The sequence below is a fragment of the Pavona decussata genome, unplaced genomic scaffold, assembly GCF_977016875.1.
Source record: "Pavona decussata unplaced genomic scaffold, jaPavDecu1.1 SCAFFOLD_416, whole genome shotgun sequence".
Lineage (NCBI taxonomy): Eukaryota > Metazoa > Cnidaria > Anthozoa > Scleractinia > Agariciidae > Pavona > Pavona decussata.
The window spans coordinates 202966-227730 of NW_028145778.1; the positions used below are offsets into that span (position 1 = coordinate 202966).

The 24765-nt window shown below is 39.0% G+C and overlaps 3 protein-coding genes across 3 annotated transcripts; 2 read left to right on the forward strand and 1 right to left on the reverse strand.

The window, feature by feature from the left end:
- Positions 1-1479: 1479 nt before the first annotated feature.
- On the reverse strand, positions 1480-24738 carry LOC146450889 (leukocyte receptor cluster member 8-like). The gene is made up of 15 exons (XM_085099785.1): positions 24581-24738; positions 21896-22247; positions 20063-20266; positions 19135-19312; positions 10231-10456; positions 8948-8992; positions 8219-8362; positions 6877-7140; positions 6509-6644; positions 6127-6219; positions 5386-5520; positions 5130-5198; positions 4900-5029; positions 3499-3706; positions 1480-2201 (listed from the first exon to the last, which is right to left on the reverse strand). The coding sequence occupies exons 1-15, from the start codon at positions 24625-24627 to the stop codon at positions 2042-2044; spliced, it is 2391 nt and encodes a 796-aa protein (XP_084955911.1). The 5' UTR covers positions 24628-24738; the 3' UTR covers positions 1480-2041.
- On the forward strand, positions 14694-16247 carry LOC146450890 (uncharacterized). Its single transcript, XM_085099829.1, has 4 exons — positions 14694-14883; positions 14990-15117; positions 15963-16103; positions 16221-16247. Exons 1-4 carry the CDS (start codon positions 14694-14696, stop codon positions 16245-16247), a joined length of 486 nt encoding a protein of 161 aa, XP_084955955.1.
- LOC146450891 (uncharacterized) lies at positions 16569-18695 on the forward strand. The gene has a single exon (XM_085099798.1). It carries the CDS (start codon positions 16581-16583, stop codon positions 17511-17513), a length of 933 nt encoding a protein of 310 aa, XP_084955924.1. The 5' UTR covers positions 16569-16580; the 3' UTR covers positions 17514-18695.
- Positions 24739-24765: the final 27 nt, after the last annotated feature.

Genomic DNA, 24765 nt, shown 5'->3' on the forward strand with positions numbered 1-24765 from the left:
AAATTATTTAAATGTCAAAATGTGCCCACAGGGCAAGTTTGAAGGGGGCCTCTAATTGTATATTTGGAATGTCAAGTGGCAGTACATTGTACTCTTTAAGGACGGTGCCTACTAATACCGCAGTATTTTTGTGCGGTTTATGACTATTTGGCAAAAGCAGATCTTAGCAAGGCCTATTGGAATCCAAAAAGAAAATTGGGGGTAACCACACATTTTTCAGCGATAATTAAGCAATAATATCTCCAAAAAACGCCAAAATATAAAGCAATGTATGGGATTTTTTCCTAAATTGAAACTTAACTATCTCTGAAAAATGCATGGTTACCCCCAATTTTCTTTTGAGATACCAAATGCATTTGGCAAGTTCTGCTTTCTCCGTATAGTTTTAAACCGCGCAAAAATATTCCTGTATAAGTAGGCACCACCCATAGGAAACACGAGTATCTCGAGATGCGCAGAACGTATGCGCAGTAACAATAGTAGGCACCGTCCTTAATACTTCTTGGGAAGAACGAGTTCTTGTATATCTCCCCCCGTGCGCCAGGATTGCTAAGGGTAGCCTGTGATCTCGTATCATATCTATGTGGTGGTGTTCGCAAGTGTGCTGGTATTGTGATTGCGTTCCTGCATTTTAAAAGACACTGAAATTATTTCTAAACGGTCGCACCGTGTCTCCAGGGTTGCCCATTTTAGGTCACTCAACGATCTGGTTACGACGCCGTCCTCTCTATGTAGTTGCTCTTCACAAATCTGGCAGCCCGTCTCTGAACGGTTTCGATTTCCTTTATGTCTTCCTTTAGATGAGGGCCCCACACTGCCGATGCGTACTCTAGATGTGAGCGCACAAGAGCTTGATACGCAAGGCTCTTCTTTGTTCCTTCTAGGCATTTTGACAGGTTTCGCCTCAGGAATCCCAGAGAACGGTTTGCCTTTGCGGTTACTTGGTGTATATGTTGGTCCCATTTTAGATCTGATTGTAATTCTACACCAAGATACGGATGGTAATCAACCGATTCGAGTGTTTGCCAATAAAGGGTATATGCAGTAACAACGTTATGTTCTCGTTTTCGAACACTCAGTTGGCGACACTTTTTGGTGTTGAAGGTCATCTGCCAATTATCTGCCCACAGCTGGAGCTTGGTAAGATCATCCTGTAATTTATCTTTGCTCACAAAGAGAGCAGTTTATTGAAAATTAGAAATATAACTAATTATATTACCTTTCCCCCGATAATAGCTTATAAATTAATCGAGGCGGGGAGATCTGAGGACATATTACGAGTACAAAGTCTATCTATATATAGATGGACTAAATAACAGTGAAGACACTACTATACAATGAATAGGATAAACTAACATAAAACAAAGCAAATACATTAAAATTACGAAGAGAAGCGAACCTAAAGTCTTAAATAACTTAGTAAGACGGGAGACTTCGACATAATCATTTTCAGTTAACTACAAATAAACAAAAAGCCAATAGATAAAAAGTCCAATTTATTTCTCAAAAGTTCATTAAATACAAATTTCATTGAATTATTTATTTCTTGAATTCTTTGGTATACAGACCGGTGGGCCGCCATCTTGTGGAGCATGGTATCCAAATCTTGCTTGTTGAGGTTATGGCCTGCAAGAGATAAAGGCTGACAAAAGGAGTGCAGTCAGCAACAGCAACAGCACCAGCACAAGCAGCAACGGTAGCTCTTTGTACGTACAAACCCAAGCACGGTGATTCATCTGCTACTCTCTGAGGACAATGCTCAACACTCAAGTGCATACTTACGGAACATAAACATTAACTACTACTATTACTATATTTGTACAGGAGTCGGCAACAGTTCTCAGTTCTCGTCGTATTTACAGAGATAAATTAGAAGACCAAAATATTCTAATAGTTCTACTCTTTCCCATACCAACAAAACACCTGTTAGCAAATATGAGGAGGGCATAGCGGAGACAAGCCCACTTCACATTCGCTTGAAGATAAATTTATTTTCCCTAATAAACACTAGTTGATGACTTGTCGGGATTGTCGGGGCGGGTCAGCTGGCTGTGATGATTCCCTGGGATTGCTTGCAGTCGATCTTAGTGCCATCTGCAGTGAGGACAACGCCTAGATCTTGTAAGAACTTGACACACTGGTCCTCTTCAGAGAAACCTAACTCGCATTCAACGAAGGAGACGGCTATTGAGGGGCGGTACCTACAGCACACACGGGACAACATCAGGAGCAAGGGAGAAAGTAAAATAACACAAGTTAGTAAAACAATAATACGAACAGAGACAAACTACAGCCATCATAGAAATGAATGTGATGGAATATTTTAGGCCTGGTGAAAAAATGAGAATGATGTATTATTCAGTAAGTGACACAGGCATACTCGGAAAAAAAAAGTTTGCGCATATGCCACACATTGACATTCAAATCCTAGCAGTATGCAGGATGTTTGTCCTATGAACCTAGTTTAATGGCCTTAGCTCCCACAAGTCTCCTGTAGCTCAGTGGTAGAGCATCCGAACTAGTAATCGGAAGGTCCTGAGGTACGACTCCCGATAGGAGCACTCGGAATTTTTTCCGAGAATGCCTGTGTCATAATACATCATTCTCATTTACACCCATCATGTTGGCTAGTTGGCTTTGTACGAGTGGGAAGACACTGTATTGATAGTCCTTATTCAATCTTTCTTCAATTCAAACTTGCAATGGTCAAACCCACCCTGCACCACTCCACATAGCATATAAACTCAATCCCAAAACAACAGAAACTCAAACTACATGGCACATGAACCTTTGAATTTGCTTGCTATCAACGTGGCTGAGGTCACTTGCCCATTAAACGCCTTTTCTATTCAAAGAGCTGTGTTAGACTAGGACAGGAACCAATTGAAAGTAATAGAAACACGAGTTTAAAAAAGTATAAAAACACTAAAGTGGAGATTACAACAAGCACAAATCACACAGTAAAAACAGTCTTGGCATAGAGCGGTTTTCTAATGAAAAACAAGTATAAAACAACAACAACAACAACAACAACAACATCTAACACATACTACTAAAATGGCAGGCATGAGGCAAGTTAATAATAATTTGGCTCTAATATAACACAGCACAAGCAAAGTTACTTCAAAGAACATCTGCACAAAACTACACAGAAAACCGCTCCATCAGCCTGGGGCCAGATCCATAAAGGCTTCCTAAAACGAAGAACCTTCTTAGTATTACTCCGATACAAAGTATATCGTAAGAAACAATACTAAGAATGTATCTCAATCCTAGGAAGCCTTTACGAACCTGGACCCTGGGGCACAAGTTTGGCGATCAGCTCATTCATGGCCACTTCTAAGTTTCTTTTACACAATCTAGAAAAACCATCTCTTCACAGACAAATTATTCCTTTTCCTCTATTTTTTCTGGGTACTGCCAAACTTTCAATAACCAACTAGTGCAAAATGAACAGATCGCCAACGCCCCAGTAAATAGAGAACAAAAACAACCCACGATTTAACCATGGCCTTGAGGGCTTGAACTCTCTCACGCTGTACAAAGAGATCTAATAGATAGCCTGACATGTTGGGTGCACTCAAATACAGCTGGAAAAAAGTGTGATAATTAGACAAAGCCCAAGCTGAACGTATTAACAATGCATGTCTTATAGCCGGGTCTGCTTTTTCTTCTTTCGTCAAACGTGCTAAGGCGGTGGTCAGATCTGATAATCTTCAGTTAAAGAACAAACCACTAAAACTCTTCAACAAAAGGCAATTAAATTACAAGGGGTATTAGTACTTGATTTGAAAACATGAAGCCCTAGGGCTCAATCCTTCAAAATTTTCAGGTTTTGTTTACACTTGTGAGTTAAGTAGAAGCATTAAACAATAATAGCGAGTTTACGCAACAGGACGGCTGATGTGGTGGGACAGCGAATTGTGTATATGTGACCAACGTGACGGCCAAGTTTACATGACTCTAGATTGTAACATTCCTGCCGATCGTGGTTTCAGGTTGTCACAGATGAGAGAACACCAGTTTTAGTCGAAAATCGCCTAAAAATGTGAAGGTACTAAGATGTCATGTTGGTCACACAACGATATTTCACCATCCCCTCCCATCCTGTTGCGTAAGCTTACTAATGTGTGAACCAGTGTGAGTCATGGACTACTTTCGATTTTCTTGCGCTTATGTTTGTGCTTACAGTATCTCGCACAGGTCCCCGCTACTGAAACAAGTACAGAGGCAACATATCCATGCACAGTGAAGCTAAGCTCACATGTCCTTATCTCACAATGATTCACAGAAATAATCAATTATAACAATCACTTATTGACATAAACTCAATTGCCTCTGAAATAAGCACATGGACAAGTATAACAAAAGAAAATAGCCACTTTTGTCTTTGTTTTTGTCCTTATCTCACACTGGTTCTCACAATTTTTCTTATGGGTGTTCTTGTTCCTATGCTTATCCTTATAAGACAAGTGAGAACCATGCTTAATGATCAAAAACAAATTTTAAAAGTCTGGCTCAGGAGACCTTTCCAAAAGCCTGTGGCTTGTTGGCTTCAGTGCAATCACCTGCTTTTTCCTTGAGTTTTATTCGTTATCAGTGATGGTTTTTTGTTTTGTTTTTGCATTTGATAATTTGTCCAAGCATATCAACCCCCATCATGCAGAGAGCCAATGTCAGGTTTGCTATGCAAGCCTCTAAATGTTTCCTGTTGGCTATCGTCTTAAAAGTTAACGAAACAATAATTTCTTGTGTGCAGGGGATGCAGTAAGCACAACAACTGAAAGGTTCTGTTAATATTCTCACTGCAATAGAGTAAGAATACAAAATGCATTAACACAGCCTTCCTAATTTGCAAGCGAGCTTGTAAAGTTAGGTGTCAGCAGTTATCAAGGATACCCAAGGTATTTTTGGTGAGTATGTAGTAGAGCAATCTATAGGCAGTGAACTCTAAAATATTTCCCGGCAAATTCTCAGCGTACAGGGCTTTCAGCTGTGTCTGGCACTGGTTGAACTCTTCACGATCTCCCTGTAAATCAAAGCACAGTGGACCACAAATATGTCAGATGGTTATATTTTAGAAAACATATGAGATGGTTTGAGGAGTCCAAGAACACAACCAGGCTAACCTTTTCTAAGGCTATCCTTGCATGAATTTCGTAAACTTGAACTGTGAATGAATCTCTGATCCCTTGCACCTAGTAAATAATGAATGTTGAAAAAGAAATTATCAAAGAGGTCTTTATACTCTGCAGCATCTACAATCCACATTTGAGTACAAAAGCAATAGAGTGGTACTTTTTAACTTTAAATCAACGATCATCCAAAAAAAAAAAAAAAAAAAAAGAAGAAGAAGAAGAAGAAGACAGAAGGAAAAGTTTGTACCGTAAGATCCTGGCGGACAGACTTGAGCTGTTCACAAACATACGTATAGTCTTGTTTTTCCTTCCAGCGGTTCTTTATATTTTCCATAGCCTTGGCTAGTACTTCTGTAGGACGAACAGTGGATGGGTCTGGTGCCTGATTAAAAAAAACAACTTCATTAGTAATTACAATTTGTACATCAAATTGAAGGAGTTTGACTTTCGCTTGATGAACTAATTGAGGTTTTGCATTAAACGTTTTGTGTTGAGTTCTTCATTCTTGATTCCATAAAAGTTCAAACACTAATGAGAGGGATTTTTGTACTGCCCACCTCAAAATTTCCCCTCAAAACATGTAAGGCTTTTTTCAATGCACCCTTCATTACTGTCTTCTCAAAATAATGTCTGTGTGAGGTACATACAGTACAGGCTTTTAGCACAATTTCACAACTAGGTGTCCAAGAGAAATGTTATCCTTCAATTTTTCAACCTATGTGTTAAATTTTCTACATTTTTTCACCCTCTTGGATGTCCCCCTACCTGAGGTGCCAGCGGCTGTTGGTTAATTTTTCTTTTTCATACAGATGTATGAAAATAGTGAGGATCTAGAATTGACTTCTGAAGCCAGGTTACACTTCACAGTAATAGCGCTCCTTTTTTCAACGCTGAATTAATTCACGTACCATCTGGCTCATTTATTCTTCTACACTGTATGAAACCATTTTTTTTTTCTGCCTTACCTAAAAACTTGGAGGTTACTTACAGAAGTGAGTCTGAGATAAGGCTTCTCTAGATCCTGACATGTACCAACCACATGGTATTTACTCCAATCCATCTCCTCACCATCTTCAAATGACTACAACAAAAATTCACCAAAGAAATTCTTCAGACACTTTCACCTTTCCTCTTTCCTATTGTTATGTGCAGAAGCAGGACGCAATGAAGCATTTTTGTAATGTGTGTGGTGACAAAAATAGATGAAATGAAAAAAAAAGGGTGTAAACTTCACGGCATGCTTCCAAAATTTCTTTTGGTTCCAGCTGCAAAGAAATACCAAAATCGCATGCACAACAAAAAAATTCACTCATCTGGTAAGAACAAATAAAAAAGGAATAATTTGAAGTTTAAAAATAATAGCTTCTTACCATTGTCTGTATGGTGTTAAGAATACTTGGTGTTGTTGACCGTTGTTGGTTCAAAGATGACTTGAACCTTTCTGCACGTCTTTGGATTTTTTCTTGCGCTTCTGGGTCAACACTTGCATTATGTACAATCTGTTGCCTGGAAAAAATGCAATGTACAAACAGTTGTGCTTGTTGAGCACATTAAATTTTACATGTACTGCATTTTCTTTTCTTTTCTTTTTTTTTTTCATCCATCTCACTAGAAATCAATGTTTCTTTATTATTTACATGTACATGTAAGCCAAGTAAGAATATTTATGTTTTTGTTTCACCTCAAAAGTACAATCAGTAACTGTCCTAATGTGCTTAGTTTAACCAATTACTCTTACCCTTTTGCATTCTTCTTTCCTTTCAGGGCCTTCACTCCTTTGCCTTTTGCTTTTGGAGTTTTCTTTCCAAGTCTTTTGGGATCAAATGCTTTTGGTCTTGTCTTGTTTTCTGGACTATGGCTTCTGCTCCTACTTCTACTGCGACTCCTTGAGCGTGACAAGCTTCTGCTTCTTTCTTTTTTTCTTCGGGTTGTTGGTGGGGACCTCCTCCGTGAAGGATGCCATCTGGGTAGCTTTTTCTCCTCGTGATGTGATCTCTTAAGGCTGATTATAAGATTTAGGGTATTGCAATCCAAGGATTAGTTACCTAAACACTTCCTATTCTTTGGATAATAGTGTACAATTACCCTGTACCATTTACGCAAACCACCTGGCCCCGGTTGTTCAAAGAGCGGATAATTTTATCCACTGGATAAGTCGCTATGCGGCAAATAAATGTGTGCAAGAATTTCCCTATAGCCCTATAATTTGTGTATAGAGTAGAAGCGTATGTCGAATTTAAGTATGGGACTGTGTGAAAAACTTCCCAGAGACGTTTTGTGGAGTACATTTGCACCGCTGAATACTGACTTATTCAGTGGATAAAGATATCCGCCCTTTGAACAACTGGCGCCTGATTGGAAATTTCAGCACACATAAATATATAAACATTTAATGATTTAGCTTGGTCTTAACACAAGATGGATAATGTGCAAAAATAATTTGTGTATCACCATCAACTGCAAATCCCAAAAGGAGCAGTAAAAGTGCATCACTTCAATCACAAGCCGATAATTTCAGAAATGCTCTAAACAGAACAATGTATACATCTGTACCATTAATATTTTGATTTTTCAATTGGAATTTCCAGGTTTTCTGTGTAAACAGTATGCACCCCTGCTCTCCCAGCAAAATACAAATTACGTACATATGGAGGCAACATCCTGTAACCAAACAATGCCAGGGGATTATCCACCATCCCCTTCAAATTTGAAATTAACATCCCTGCAGGGTTGTCATTAGAAGGCGGGACCCGGGTACCAGTACCAGGATACACAAGAGCCAGTACTTGCCTACTTTCAAACTGAACATGAAGAAGCTCACTTCAAGTGTAATTTTCTGCCCAGCTTCTCTCCTATAGGTGCCCCCCTACTTCAAAACTTCGTGAAACCCCTGCCCTGCCTGAGTAAGCAATCAGCTAACCTAAGACAAGCACCTCTAGCCATCAATAATTTATTCAAAGACCTTGGTTATTTGTTTAGCTGGATATCAAAACTCTGATCTCCCTCTCTGCATTCATGTACCGAACCAATGTAAGTTGCCCAGGTGATGGTTATTACTAGTGGCTACTTATTTAATTCACCTTGGCAAGGATTCTTTGTCCCAATCTATGACCCACGCAGTGCCATCTTTAAATGAAGTTGTCAGCATATTCTTCAGAAACTGCTCGGTCTGATCTTTATCTGTTTCTGTTTCACACTTTTCAAATGCTCTCTGGACATACTCCCTGCAAGAAAAACAAACAACACATGTACTATAGTACTTCAGTCACTTGCCAAAAGCAGAATAGAAAGGGACTGTTTGGAGACTCACGATGTTTTCAAGCAGAAGGGCAGCTACTCTTAAAGACAGCAAACCCAATTTGATAATTTAACTTAATAAATTATTACATGTATTAAAGGGGAAAAAAAATTAAGATGCTCAGGGCTGGTCAGTCAATTCGCCTTAAAGAAACCCTTGCATCATAAACTGCCAAATCTGGGAATGTTCTAGAGAGATTCTTTCCCAGTTCTAGCAGTTTGTGACGTTAATCATGATGAGAAACCTGTGAATAAATAATTATTCCAATTTTAGTAGAGAAATAATAACATTATTGTAAAATATTCTATCTGGAGAGATTCTTTCCCAGCTCTGGCAGTTTGTGATGTTAATCATGACTAGAAAAGTGTGAATAAATAATTATTCCAATTTTAATAGAGAAATAATTGTAAAATGTTCTATCTGGACAGACAAAACTCATTTCCAAGGTAACAAACTTGTGCCCAATAAAACAAGAGAGGTTCGGTGGTAAAGTACACATAAATTTATTCACCTCAAGCTTGGTGGCCACTCTTGTGCTGACAAAGAGCTGTCATCTCTGCAAACCAAAAAAATACAAAAAATATAAAAAAATATTACACAAGTAGATTTAGAAAAAAAGGCTTACTTTTATCCTGGCCATTACTTTCAGCCCTCACAAAAATGACAAGTTTTGTAGAAGTATCTGGAACAATAGTACTACTGAAAGGATATGTGATGTACATAATATTTTAAGCCTGGTGAACAAATGAGAATGATGGATTATTCAGTAATGACACAGGTTTAACTGGAGTACAAGTAAATTATGTCGTTCATGAGGACTATTTACTGAATAATACATCATTCTCAACAGTAGTACTGTACAGTAGCGAGTAACAATATACTGGCCAGTATCCAGTACATTGTAAGCAGCAATAATCACTTGTAGATGGCAGCCACTATGGTTTGAGAGAGCTAACTTGCCATTCATCAAGACACAAGGCTAGCTTTGTAACTCACTAGTCCACTAGCTAGTGACAGGTCTGATTTCACTAGCCAAAACAAAATTTTCATGTGCCCGAATTGCCACGCACAGTTCACTAATTCGTTTTATGAAAAGGGGGAGGAGGTTTTGCAATCTCAGCATATTAAATAGTCCTCATGAACGACATAATTTACTCCAGTTTAATTTTTTCGTGTTTTGAATTTGAAACCATGTATGTTTGGAGTCAAATCAGTTCTGCATGAATTCAGGCATGGCTTATCACTAGCAAGAAGTGAGTTCTTTTGTCTGTCGCTTTCATAACAGGAAAACTAAAAAACTGAATGGTTTGTTTCCTTTCTACTAAATATATCAACTAATCATTTAAGGCAGTAAATTTATGAAATCTGCTAACAACTAAAGTAATTTTCACTTTTTTTTTTGTTTTTTTGTGGAATTCCATACTCTTTATTTTTTACAGTTACTACATCAAATACCAGTATTATTAATACTAAACACTTATATTACTGATAATAACAAACTAACTTACTTATTCCTAATTACAAACTATCAATAACATATTAACAATTTTTGATTAATTAACTAAATGAATTTGGTAAAATAGCAATATAACAAAAGTAACAATTAACACTTACACAGCACATAGCATCAAATTCTTTTCACTTTTGTTTCTGTCCAGTACTACTTATGCTTTGAAATTTTTACCAGCCAAAAATGGCTAGTGAAAGGGCAAAGCCTACAAGCCAAATATGACATTTTACTAGTCTATGACTAGTTGGCTACCATTAGTCTTGTTAAACATAGCACAAACCAACCTATTGTCTATCTCAGGTGGAGATTTCTCTCGTTTTGGTTTTCTATGGGGTGGTGGCTGCTGCTGCTGCAGCTGTTGCTTCCAGTTAGGACAACTCTGTTCGGATGCTTCTGTGTGTGTCGGAGGGCTATATCGTTCATCTTGGAAAGGGCCATTTTCTCCCTCAAATGAAGGTCTGTACTTCTTTGCATTTGATGAAGGAAAATTACTGTCATTCATATTTTTACCTGCAATGAGATTATACAGATTACTTTTCAATCAAGGAATAACTCTAATACCAAACAAAAGGAACTGCACTTATGTACATGTATAATGTATAATGTGCACATACAAATCAAAAGGTGCAACAACATACACATGGATAAAACATTTAAATCTGCAAATGCTTAGTACTTCACATGGCAAAACTGTTCAACTACATTTAGAAGGCCGGACAACTTTATCCTGTGGATAAGTCACTATCCGACAGTTTCCATCTGTGCAAAGATTTCAGCATTTCCTCTTGTACTAGCAAATATACCCACTCTAACCACAGTTAAGTTTGGGAGTGTATGAGAACCTTGGACAACGTTTGACGTGAAGTATATTTTAGACCTTGAATAGTGCCTTATCCAGCGGATAAAGTTATCCGGCCTTTGAACAACTGGGGCCTGGCATGCTTTCACTCATTCTGATTACTCATAATAATTATTAGTGAAAAATAAATATTGAGAGTTCAACTGTGGAGGATTTGCACAGTTACCAAACCAGTGACTGTAAATTCATCACCAGGAGATCCCACCATTGCATACAGTACCGCTCAAAAGTAAGTTACCACCCTCTCGCGAGACGCGATTCTCGTCTCGCGATACGAGATTCTCGTCTCGCGATACGAGATTCTCGTCTCGCGATACGAGACTCTCGTCTCGCGATACGAGATTCTCGTCTCGAGAGACGAGACACTCGTCTCGCGAGAGAGTGAAAAAACTGTAAGTACATTTACTTAGGCTTGACTTTTCTCGCGAGAGTTTCGTGAGAATATCAAGTTGAGTGTCGGTGCTGTTGATACGGCAGGACGCCCTTGTCACGCAGCAAGTTGAATTATGGAGTTCGGTCGCAAGCTTATCGATCGTGAACCAGGTTGCAAACAAAATCGAGGTTGCTTTGTTAAGCGACTTACCGACTGATCGAGGACTTAATGTTTGTAAAAACACTGTACTTTGTGATTTAGACCTCTACAGAGCGATTCAACGATGTAAGCGAACGACGGCTGCAAAGATAAGCGAACTGATCAATCTGTCATTGCGCATTTATTCGGAGGTGGCACGTTGGGTTATCGGAGCTAATAAATTTGCAGAACCTAATAAAGCGTCTTCGTGTAGAAGAGATTGTAAATGCTGTGTATGTCTTTATATCTTTTTTTCTCTCAGGGATTTAGAAAAAAAAAACAAACCCACAAACACATACACTTTATAGAGCTGGTGATGACCAGTTAGACTGTTGCGGCCTCTGTTGTACGTGCGCTAGAGATTATTTACGTATTACATAGGCGTGAAACAAATATACGAAAACTTACATGTGATTTGCATTTATAAAACCTATCTGTTACTTTTCAATAATGGGTTGTGGCTAAAATGTAAGTGTCAATCGAGCGACGACTTTGCGGGTAATTGCTAATCGTTAATAGGGATAAGTTTATATCATAAACATAAAAGGCAATCAACATAACAAATCTTCGGAAAAAAAGCTTCTTTCCCCGAGGGCAAATGTTGTAATAAATATCTCCAAGGCCGCTTTGTTTTAGAAAAAATGTTCCTCGGTTGGTAAAGTCGCACAAGAGCCTAAGTGGCCCATACGGCCGGAGCTTAGCCCGGTTTCTGTAGCATGAAGCAACTAGGAGTATTGCTACTCCCCCCTGGATGGGATGCTAGTCCATCGCAGGGTTACCCCCAGCAGTATGTCGCCGGTACCCATTTTATACACCTGGGTGAAGAGAGACAATGTGGAGCAAAGTTTCTTGTCTAAGGAAACAACACAGCAATGAAGAGACCAACCTGGCCTCGAACCAACGACCCTCAGATCCTCCGACCGTCCGATCGAAAGTCCGACGCGCTAACCACTACACCACCGCGCCTCCACGTTCCTCGGTTGGCTTCGCTTTTAATCATGCGACCTGTAGCAAACTACGCTATCGATAAACAACACACCTCTCCTTTAGCCTGCGAACGCAGACGTATTTCCGGCTGCGGAGACAATTCAGCGACAGCCGGAAATACGTCTGCGTTCGCAGGCTACACACCTCGTCGCCAGGCTGTTAAATATCATTGATCGATAAACTTGGATGTTAGTGAAGTACATGCAGGGAATGAATTTGGATCAGTGAAATCCATCAATTGTTAAACAGACCACGTTGCTAAGCGCCCACTATTGCTTTGAAAATCGGCGAATGATTCTATGGTTTTCAAGAAATCATGCTCGTATTAAATATCATTGATCGAACTGTCATTATACAAATCTACAATAATTAAGGGAAAGAAAGTGTTGGTCATGACTTTAATAAATGTGGTGGCTCCTAAAGGAGCCGTTGTGTTTTGGCTCTTAAAAGAACCGTTTGTTTTAAAGGCCTGATGCACGGCCTTCACGTTGAATGACTAAGGGGACGACTTTCTTCAGGTGATTAATATAGGTGGAACACTTCTCTGCAGTCATTCTCTCTCTCCAGAACCGCAAAATTCCAGCAATGAGCTCATCTTTGGTGGTCGGCTTCACCAACGTTCCAAGGAAATGCTTTAACTCGTACCATACCAGCTCGATCGGGTTTAGGTCGGGACTCTCCGGAGGCGTCTTCCACCAGTTGATTCCCTGCTGCTCCATGTAGTCTTTGGCGAGTCTGCTGGTGTGTTTCGGGTCGTTGTCCTGCTGGAATCTGTGGCCCTCTGCAAATTTCGACTGGATGAACGGTAGTAGGGTTCTACCCAGGATCTCTTCGACATAAAACTTTGCGTCCATATTTCCGTCGAAGATGAGTATCTTCGTCGCCCCTCGCTTCGATATCCCGGCCCAGACATGCACTTTATAGGGATGCTTCGCTTTGCCCTTCAACTTGGGTTGCTCCCACTTGCGGCGGAAACAGATCTTCGCGTGTTTCTCCATCTGCACGGAGCATTCGTCCGAGAAAATGACGTCGTCGAAAGTTTCGTCGTCCTCCAGGCACTTCAAGCAAAACTCCAGGCGTTTCGCTCTGTTCGGTTCGCGAATGAGCTGGCAGTACCGCGTTCCCGTCTGGACCCAGCCTAGCTTGCTACGCAGCCGCTTCACTTTGCTTTCGGATAAGTCCACCTGAAACTGTTCGAAGATCTTTCTTCGGAGGTTGGGAGAGGTGAGTTCGTCGTCCTTCTCCATCTCGGCGTCGATGAAGTTAAGCAATTCAAGTGTCACATGTTCAGCAGGTCGGCCGGGTAGAGGGATATTTTCAAAGGACCCCCTCTCTTTGAAGCGCCTCAAGAATAGTCTTACACTAAGACGACTAGTTTTGCAATCGTCTTCTGCGAGAATTCTAACTATCTCACTAATATTCTTATTTCGCGCTCGAAGCCTGACAATTTTTGTTTTCTGCTCGTGTGTTAAGCGACCCATTTCTACGGAATGGTTACAAGTAGCGCATGCTTTTTACACAAAGGAGCAATAATAATTAACTACATTACGAACAAAGAACTTTAAAATAGCCAATACATGAAAATGACTCTGAACCTTAAAAAAATTAGCATTTGGCGCAGCCAATGGACGATAAGGATTTTCGATCCACTGTTAACAATAGCCGATCCAAGCTTACACCAAACTAAGTTGTTGAAGCGTGCGTTTAATGGAGAATTCAATATAAGCAGAAGAAATGAAAGAATCAACTTATCTTCTCTGCCTTGATGAAAATCTTTTGAAAACAATTTTTCCAAATCCGCTATGCTTAAGAACAATTTGGCTGCCTTGAGAGTTTCGATCATGATCGGTCGTTTCGCTAACGTTGTTTTCTAAGAGGTCCGCTACAGTGATTGACCGCAACGAAAGGCGTAGCTGTTGTTTAATTAAATTTTGAACTTCAGAGTTCGCATGTTCTTGAAAGGCGCAGTAAGCAGGTACAGGAAAGAATCTAAAACAGTAAGCATTAGAAATAAGACTATCACTATACAAATATACAAGAGTTGAGGGAACGAAATTGCTAGTCATTGTATGCGGTGTGCTAACAAAGGAAAATTAATAATTAACTACATTACGAACAAAGAGCTTTAAAATAGCCAATGAGTGAAGATGACTCCGGACCTTAACAAAATTAACATTTCGCAAAACCAATGGACGACAAGGATTTTCGATCCACTGTTAACAATAGCCGATCCAAGTTGACATTATTTAAGGTCTCTCGATCCTTCAGGTAGATCACACTGATTCATTTACCTTGTGTACCGATTACAACAATTTCTATTTCTCATCAATATGGCCGCGAGGAAGTTGTGCCGCGAAACAAAGATGCCTGCTAAGACTCTTCTCTATTTCATGGAAGAAGATATGACAGGAATCGCCCCAACCCGCCTAATCTTCGAACAAGACAGCGTGGCTGTCGGTAACGTCGTTAGAGTCAACTGGCAGGGAAAGAAAGTTCGGGCTGAAATACTAGCTCTGAATGGTGAGTAATTTTATGTACTCTTGAGCTTGAGGTGTTTTCTTGGTTTATATTGTGTGAACTTTTAAAAATCGTTCCCTTACCTTTTTTTGCTCTTGTTTCACTACAGACAATGTCGACGAACTAAATGCGAAAGATCTTGCCTGGTCGGCTGCAAAGTTCAAGGACTGTGAAGATGACGAACCGCCAACAAAAACTAGTGAAGACGACGAACCACCGAAAAAGAAAGCCCGTGTCGTAAGTGAACAGCTGTTTCTTTATTAGTTGACATCACAGTTAAGCACGCGCTCGAATCTTAAGCTGCTTCTTCAAGTCAACTCACGATGAAATTACTTCACAAGCTATCGGTTTATCAGTTCGCAACAAGTTATTAACAGTCAGCAATAAAATTTGAGAGCGTGCTTGGTTGTCATACTATTATAATGGGAATTACGGTCGTTACGTTCCAAGTCACTTTGGTCCATACCACGTACCACGCATTAGTCAACTGAATTCGTTCCAGCAAAATAGTCTTGAAATATTTAAGTCAAGCAAAAAAAAAAAAAGCTTACAATTGACCTCTAAATTTCGAATACTCACTTTAAAACTTTGTAAAACTGTTAGGATATGAAACGAAGTGACTTTGACTTGGAACAAAACGACTTGGACACCCCGACCGTGTGCTTACCATGTTAAACGATTAACATGACAAAATTGACTTCCAATTTCGAATACTCACTTTAAAACTTTGTAAAACTGTTGTGTCACCATTCCAACACACCGTTAGAATGGAAGTCGCACGCGCTCAAATGTTCGGCATTTTCAAAACAACTCACGTAACGCTTGTTAAAATTTACATGTATTTTAAAATGCACGCTCATGCTCGTGACTAAAAACCAACATAACCTCTAGGAAACGAACGAACGTCCGATAAACTTCAAAATGGAGAAAGCGTTCTTTTTTTATTTTTTTCAGGAAGATTTGATTTGTGTTACCACGCTGATAAGTCTTGTTAATTAGACACCTCTAAATGTATTCGATAATCTTAACAAGACTTTTCAGCGTTGAAATGAATTGACATGGTTTGATTTTTTTATTAACAGAAAAAGAGTGTAACAAATGGCAAAGGAAAGAAACAGAAACGGGATACCTGTAAAGAAAAGAAATGCTGCCGGGTTATACAGTCAGGTGAACCGCCATCACCAATAATGGTAGAACCGGATTATGGCGAAGAAGAGGAATTGGTAAATATAAACTGTCTAATTTTTTTTCTTAGTTTTTAGTTTGTTTACCCCAAGGTTATCATCATTTTGTCGCCGTAAGGATCAATTTAATACCGGAATTTTCGTCATCACATTCAGTTAGAATTTAAGATCAAGCAAACATAGAGATTGTGCCGGTTCAGATCTTTTCATCACAGCCATTTGTTTGTTGACGGCTTCGTTTATACACTCTAACTTTTTTTATATATATAAGAACGTTTATCCCAAAGTAATCAACATTTTGTCGCCGAAAAGATCAATTTTGTATTGTAATTTTTGCTATCACATTCAGTTAGAATTTAATATAAATCACATTCAGATCTTTATAAAAGAAGGTTCTTATATATATAAAAAAAAAGTGTAGTGACGTGCTTTTTGAGTGTGCATTTTTCACCGATACATTGTTTCCATCTTTCTTTGTAGAACGACCAAGAGTTGCCTCCACCGAGCTCTCCTTTAATGTCCTTCTCGCCACCGAGCTCTCCACCAACATCCCCCTCGCCACCGAGTTCTCCACCGACATCCCTCTCGCCACCGAGCTCTCCTTCGTTGACGATTTCTCCGCCTCAGTTGGATGACCGTGGTTTTTTAGATGAGCTTATGCAGGATGAAGACCTGACAGACTTGAACGTAAATCAGAAACTGAACCGTATTTTAGACAACCAAAGAGTTTTATTTAAGTTAGTGTCAGATTTGCTAAGGGAGACAAGGGCAGTGAATAATGGGGGTGGTACGGGTGGTTGTAGTCAAAGCGTCGATTACGTGGAAAGGGTGGATTTCGTTCAGTCATTTTCGGGAAGTCCTAGTTCGGATGGGAGGGCAAGTTCGGGTAGGGACACTGGGGACCGGGAGAATAGTTTCGGGAGGTCGGCCACGAATTTAAGCTTAGGACACGAGGGTGGGTTAACCCCTTTTCAAACATCTAGTTTTGTTGGGGATGGGAGGGCAAGTTCGGGTAGGAACACTGGGGACCGGGAGAATAGTTTCGGGAGGTCGGCCACGAATTTAAGCTTGGGACACGAGGGTGGGTTAACCTCTTTTCAAGCATCTAGTTTTGTTGGGGAGGGGGGTGACATGGAAGGGGAGGAAGGGGACAGTTTTTTGCAAGATGCAGTAAAATTAAAAAGTAATAGTAGCAGTGTTGGGGTTTTTGCGCGAAAAATCTTGCAGGCTGTATTTCAACCGGAGGAACTGGAAAATCGTAATTGTTCGGGGACTAGGGGGAAGGAGCTTTTAGATCAAATTAAGCTGGGTGTAGTTAAAAAATATGTTTTTAAGTTGTACCCTTGTGTGCAAACACAACAAGCTGCGCAATGGCGTAAGTGCGTCGTCGCAATTGACGAGTTTTTGCGTAGGGGGAGAAGATCAAAGGGTGGTCTTAGACAACAATAAGTTTAGGCAAATACGGGGGGTGGTCAGTCCGTAAATTTGAAAGGCTTATCGTTTTGTAAAAGTAGACTAGTGTTAAGGAAACATGATCTGACGTTAGACTTTTGTATAAAAATTACTAGATTTTCAAAAACAATTACCAGTATCATAGTACTTAATTAATTGTATTTATTTATTTGTAAATGTAAATAAAATGAAAATGTAATAAACATGATAAGTTGGTAGTAGTGTTGTAAAACGTTGGTATACATTAGGATCGGGAAACGTATCTAGGAGTACTTAATGTATTGTATTTATTCAATTGTAAATGTAAATAAAATGAAAATGTTTTTTTTAATGAAGCCATTGCCTTACACTTTCTCTTAAGTTTCACTTGCAGCTTGCATGTCATGTTTATTTGTTTAAATTGCCATAAGTTCGCGTTGATTTGGTTTCCAAGTGCAAATTGTTTTTTTGGTAATTTAGTTTAATGCGTATGAAGGCGAAATCGCAATGCTTTGCAAATGAAACCCGATCAAAAAAATCCGGTTTTTGAAGGTTGAGATGTAAGCGCGGCGCGGTAACCTTTGACATCTTCGCGTTGTCGATATGCAAATTCGGTGCACGATAAACTGAAATCAATTCTCGACTAGAACTACGCATTTTACGCTAGCTCTTCAACAACGTTTCTGTTTTCGATTTTCTTTAAACACAACTTTGTTTTTTCTTGGCAGAAAAAGTCTTTGAAACCGCAAAGAAGTTCGATTCAATAGCGGTTGGCGAAGCATGATACATGTACATGTATGCAAATTCAAACCGCAGTGAAATTGAAAAACATTGTAAGTGTCAGGGTTATTATTTCAAAAAACTGTTTAATAGATACAGGCACAGAACTTGACTTTAACAAGGCTGGGATTTTTTATGTAGGAATTGTGTGTGCGGGAAAGTTTCAACTGCAAATTGATATGTCGGCGAGCTCGCTAAAACGAAACCTTCGAAGTGACGGAGGAAATAAATCATCTCTTACACTGTGCGCGAATCAAAACCTTTGAACTGAATGAATACAAAATTGTTTCGAATCACATAAGCTCTGATAATGCGAACTTACTTGTCGACGGAATCAACCACCGTTGGCACAGGCCGTTTTAAGAACGGCATACAGTGTAAATAAAGGCAACACAAGACAAGTGCGCGAGAAATTCAGTTATTAGTTCTTCTCGCGAGAAACTCGGTAATATTCCAAAATTTCCGCTTCAGTGATTCTCGCGAGACGAGAATCTCGTCTCTCGATACGAGACTCTCGTCTCGCGAGACGAGACTCTCGTCTCTCGAGACGAGAATCTCGTATCGAGAGACGCGACTCTCGTCTCGCGAGAAACGAGACGAGACTGGTAACTTACTTTTGAGCGGTACTGTACCTTTACACACATCACACAGACACAACAATGACCATGCCTTGGAAGCAGTCTTGTCCTTGATTATAAGCCAGCAACAATTTATTAAGCATTATTGTTTTTAGCTGTGCCCTTCAAGATTAAAAGTTCCCTACAATCTTGTTGACAAAAAGTGGTTAATTCTTAAAAGTGATTTCCAATGTAGTATTAAAGTGTACAGTGTAACTAGCCCAAACAATACAAAAACTAACCTGATGTCCATTTCTGCTGATTTGACTGTTTCCAAAACTGCTTGCCAGTATTGCTGTTGTTTTCATTGTTCCGTTTCACAGCATCTGCATAAGAATTGCGCTGCTGCCGTGGCACAAAAACTGGGCTTGATGGCACCTGTGAGCCAAATCTGTTTTCTTGTTCTCCGTTGTTGTCCTCCTAAATGTCAAGTTATTGAAATACATGTACATTATCACAAACGAGATCCGTCAAGGATGTTTCTTAACTGCATAGGAAATTAAAAGGTGGCACAACAACTTGTAGCTGGTACATGGAACACTAGCTTGACCTTGTACACCACACATCATAAAAAGACACAACACAACAAAACACAATCCTTGTCTGCAACCGTGAATTTTTTTTTAAAATTAATACAAAACTGAATAGGAGATTTAACCAGAAATTGAAAATTGGGTTTGTGATTTTTTTTTTTCAATCAGTGACACCTGTCTGGATAAAACCCTTGTGCTCAATTCTTTGCTTAAAGTACTTGTTAAAGATTAGGAGAGTTCAAACGATAATGAGGGAACACTGGTCTACAACCTTTTATTCCAAATTTTTGTGTTCCCCTCTTGCGCCACCTCAACTAAACAAAAACACAAAAAGTTTTCCATTTTTTTTTTTACATTTTATTTTAAATGGGGGATACAGCTATTTCAATTAATGTTGTTGGATCAAAGTATAAAGCTATAAGACAAGGCCTCAAGATTCTGTGGATTTTTTTTTTAATAAGTTCATCAAAATCAGCTATGCCTCGTCCGTCCAGTGACGATATACGATGGCGAGCCATTTGGATGAAAGAAATGTTAGGATATCAAATGGATGAGGTGGCAGCCTCTTTGAAGATGTCTAAGCTTTAAGCTTTGATCCGACAACGTTAATATTATTAAAATACACTGTACACGTTACCTTTTCTTGTTGCTGAGAAAATGATGGACGCTGATGATTTCTGGCCTGCCATGGTTGCCTTGACTGATAAGAGTTTTGCTGTGAAAAGTTATTGTAGGACTCTTTGCTCTCTGTATTTTTTTCACTGGCGGACGTATTGTTGTTATCATTGGAGTTTACAGTGCTAGCTGTTGATGCTGGTAATGGTGGTGATGGTTGGTAGGGCTAAGAGCAAAAAAAGTATAACATTTAACAAGAACAGTACAGAATGTCTCAATCAATCTTTATTTGTACTCACTCTTGCTCAGAAAATATTAAAAGTAATAATTAGAGTACTGGGCCCGGTTGTTCGAAAGGCGATTAATAGTAATCCACATTTAAAACTTAACCGAGGTTTTCATCACACTTGTTAAAAAATGTTTTCAAAAGCTATTTTTAAGCTAATGGTAAAGAAAAGTCTAAGTCAAAACTGAGGGACAAAAATCTTTTTGAAGAATAATGTATTGGTTTGTAATTAAACTGGAATCATACATGTAGTTCCCGTTAATCCAGGATTGGCTGCCTGGAATAACCATACGGGCCAGGGGAGCCAGGCAGCCAGTTGACATCAGTATTAAATAGAAATAAAATACAAGTCAGCAAGAAAGCTGAAGCACAAATGCACACATACAAAGAAAAAGAGGAGAGGAAAACGCTAATTCTACGCTATAAGGGATGTCTAGAATTGTTAAATTTAAATATGAATACAAAACAGTAACATAAGAAGAGCACACAATAGCTTTGGCAACTAATAACAAGCTATATATAAAACTATAGCAGAAAAAAAAGCATTAAGGCTAGGAAAGGTGACAAAACTAAACAAAATGAACAGAATACTATTGTCTTGAAAAAAGATGCTACACATAAAATAATATTCACATAAAATAATATTATCGTATGTAGTGTTTACCGTTGGGAGTAACCTATGTGTAATCAGCTTGTTACTACCCGCTCAAAAGAGAAAAAATGCTCAGAATTTGGTACACCTGTACATGTATGACATAAACACAAGTGGAAAAGCCAGCCCTTGTACGTAATCACCACTACTGGAAATAATTATGTTTTAAAACATACAGAAACCAGCGGTTTTATTGAAAGCCAGAACCTGCTTTTGGACAGATTTAAGACCAGTCTAACCAATACAAATTACAGTCAACTTCCTTTCTTGCAGTCAAACTTGGGACCGCGAGTAAGTGTCCTTAATAGCGAGAATCCGTAATAGCAGGAATATATTTCAGTCAAGCGTCTGTATTGTATTTTTGCCAGGGATTTAGTTTTTTTTGTTTTTGTATTTTATATATTTTGCCAGGGATTTAGTTGCTAACTGTATTATCAGGGTGTCTGTCATAACAAGGTGCCCGCAAGGGGAGAATTGACTGTAATGAGTGATGCCTGTCGGCTGTGTATTCAACATTAACAACCCTCCTACAACTGTAATCAGTGAAAACCCTACAGAAACACTAATGTGAAGAAAGCTCCACTAAACAAGAACTCCCACAACCCATAATACACGTACACGTGCACGTCTGTACTGTAGATTTACCAGTAGCAGAGAAAATGAACAATACTACATGTCTACTGTCTACTGAATTGGACTTAAGATGGTGTAAAACTTAACAAGACTGTCACAATGAACAACATTTTAATTCACAATTAATTTAATCTAGCTTTGGGAGACAATAAACAGTATTTTATTTGCAATAAATTTACAAATGTACTTTAAGGTTTAGTAACCAGTTACCAATAACAACAGGGGATTCATGCCCCTTTAATTAACACCCAAGAATTGAACTCTGCTGTGGAACATGTACTTACTGGAGGCGGAGGTACACTTGGCTGATGAGGAGGCACTGTGTATGCTGGTACATAGCCTGGATATGGAAATTGATAAGAGGTATAACCATTCCACTGCTGATAGTATTGCTGATAATACTGTTGATACGCCAGCATTTGTTGTTGATTGGCTGTTGCAGCATTATTGCTATTTGTGTTGTTGTTTGGTGATGATTTTGCTGGTGATTTGGTTAGATTTTGTGAACTAACTTTCGCTAGTGCCTGCCGCGCTCTTTCCCACTCTGGAATCTCTGCCTGTTTAGGTCCATCATTTGACCCAGAATTTTCATTATTTTCTCCTGTACCAGGAGCTGCTGCCTGATATTGACGAGACCTGTAAAAACAATCTCAATTCAAATCAAGGGGAAAATCTTTTTTTTTAAAAAAAGTATTACTTTTCTATCTTCTTTAGATCAAAATTAAAATTCTTCTAAATTAACTTCTAAATCAATACTTCATTTTTATAGAATCATATGACAAAAAGTATGTGGTTCATTGCCATACTTTTGTATGAAAACTAAATTATGATAAGAAGTTAAGTTAAACATAATAATAACAATGCTTTATTAGCACAAAAAAACATTGTGTGGATCCAAAAAATATCCATACTCCCCCCAAGGAAGGTCAATGGAAATTTCCGAGGGGTTGGGGGTGTTCATATGAACATATCCATAGGGTAAGGAGGTTCAGGAAAAAATTGTAATCGTAATGCATAACGTTCGCAGACACAAATTTTCATTTGCCAAGTCTGCGAAAAAATAATTATTATCCAGGACAAAAGGAGCCTAACAGACAACTCTTTCTGCAAATAGTCACTTTGGTAGAAGTGTTCATGTTCAGTTTTTGTCACGCTACAGGCAATAATCACTGAGCAAAAGACATAGTTTCAGTATAATTCTTGCTGTCTACCCCACACAGTCAAGAAAGATATTCTATTCGTTTGATAAACCTCCTGATAACCCTTCCTACTGATGTAAAGTGCGAAACAAAGTTCAATCAAAATAGCGACGCTGAATTCAAAATATGCAATCGGATTTCAGTACGGACGCGGAGAAAAACAAAGTGAAAATCCCTTCAAATGTATTGCCAATGTAATCCGGATTCGAAAAACTAAAACTTCGTAATAGATTTGATTCGGTATCGAGTGTGAGCGATAAGATCGATTCACTTGGAGCAATTACAAATGCAGAAAATTACCGCAACGCTTAACGTATTTCTATTAATATTTACTTGGGATAAAACGAAAACGGCAACTTTAGCAAAAGTGAAAAGCTCCTTCCGATGTTTTAAAACGTTGAGAGACGCCGTCGTTTGGACGTGGAAAGGACCGTGCCATGATGAAAACACCGCGAAGATTTCAGTCACGTGCTAGGAAACCAAATTCCTTCATGTGTATCAAGTTTCATTCTGCAACAACACAACGCCGAAAAAAAATTATAGTGAGTTAATTTACGGCGATTCTTGGTAGGAAACCTGGACGCTTGCAGTTTATTATTCAGCCACAACGGGAGAAGTAGTGCCTTTTCACTCATGCCTAACTAGTTCCATTGTAATTCCTTCAAAAAGACCTGGAAGCGCTCTCTTCTTTCGTCGACTAGCATTCGAGCTTTCACTGACCTTTGCGTTGCTTCGCGTATCGAAAGGAATTGTGCGAGTGAAGGTTAATGAATTGTTTTGCACGTTAAGCAAATAATTTTTGCCATACATGTAATTCGAAATATTATTACATTTACGAGTTCAATTCACGAGTTCGCTTCCGTGAAATTTATCAAACCTAAAACCCGACAGTTCGCTTATTGTCCTCGAAGAACATGAAAACAAAGCAAACAATAACCTATTCAAACCCAACCGCGTCCTGCCTTTCACCGCGGTTTAAGTCAACCGAAAAAAACCTATGTGAAACCGAGGTTTTTATTGCGGTTAGACGAGGTTTTGCCTAGGTGAAACCGCAGATCAAAACTGCGAATCGACCGAGGCATATTCGCGGCAAATGGTCCCATAGTTTCGAGCGGTACTGTAAGTGTATAAGAATGTCAAAAGATATCTAAATGTACTATTTTAACCAACATTACATGTACACTGTACACCTTTGCTCCCTATAGCATCACAGAAGAGAAAAGATGGATTCACATTTGGCAAGGATGCACACTCTTATGAACAGGAGACAGACTTGGCAGATTTCAGTTTTTTTAAAACCCAATACGTCTTTTCTCTTATCACAGCTGTCACTAGTTACAGCTATATGGCTCATCACACATTGTATATACAGTGGATTGATCCCCAATACATGTAAAACCTTGCTAAATGGAAACCTACTTATCATATCATCTTGCAATGACTTTTATCATTCGTTTCAGTATTGTTTAGCTTGACATGGGAGGGTGCATTGCACTTTAAAGTTCCACTAAGCTTAAGTAAACTTTGCAATACTTTAAATTGATTAAAACCGAATTAAAATTAAAATTATTGCCCCCTTCTTCAACTGGTGAATGAAAGGAACTACATATGGCCACAAAACATATCGTGCAGCTTCGCTAGAGAAAATACTAGCTGATGTTTTAAGTATAAAAACAAAGAAGTACTTTGGTCGTCAAACTGAAATATTCCAAGTTTAACCCGACAGCTAAACTCGCCAACTTTCCGTGGATTTTCCAGCAATCTACTCACCAATTCGCGGCAGCAGCTATCTCCTTCGCGTTCCAACTTGTTATCATCTCTTTCTACACTTTATCATGCGTCCTAAAACGGAAAATAAGCCCAATCTTCCGAAAACGAAATTACAAATTCACCAACATATCCGTCGTGGTTCATCACGTCACAAAACTATGAGAACTATTGTCAAGAGGGTATAT

Excerpts from the sequence above, each read along its gene's own strand:
- LOC146450889 (XM_085099785.1), bottom strand. The coding sequence starts at position 24,627 with ATGATAACAAGTTGGAACGCGAAGGAGATAGCTGCTGCCGCGAATTG. Across the intron at positions 5,521-6,126 it reads CTTATCTCAGACTCACTTCT|GCACCAGACCCATCCACTGT; the intron begins GTAAGTAACCTC and ends TTTTTTAATCAG. Across the intron at positions 5,199-5,385 it reads CTGTCCGCCAGGATCTTACG|GTGCAAGGGATCAGAGATTC; the intron begins GTACAAACTTTT and ends ATTATTTACTAG.
- LOC146450891 (XM_085099798.1), top strand. The coding sequence starts at position 16,581 with ATGTCCTTCTCGCCACCGAGCTCTCCACCAACATCCCCCTCGCCACCG.
- LOC146450890 (XM_085099829.1), top strand. The coding sequence starts at position 14,694 with ATGGCCGCGAGGAAGTTGTGCCGCGAAACAAAGATGCCTGCTAAGACT. Across the intron at positions 15,118-15,962 it reads CGAAAAAGAAAGCCCGTGTC|AAAAAGAGTGTAACAAATGG; the intron begins GTAAGTGAACAG and ends TTTTATTAACAG. Across the intron at positions 16,104-16,220 it reads ATGGCGAAGAAGAGGAATTG|TTAGAATTTAAGATCAAGCA; the intron begins GTAAATATAAAC and ends CATCACATTCAG.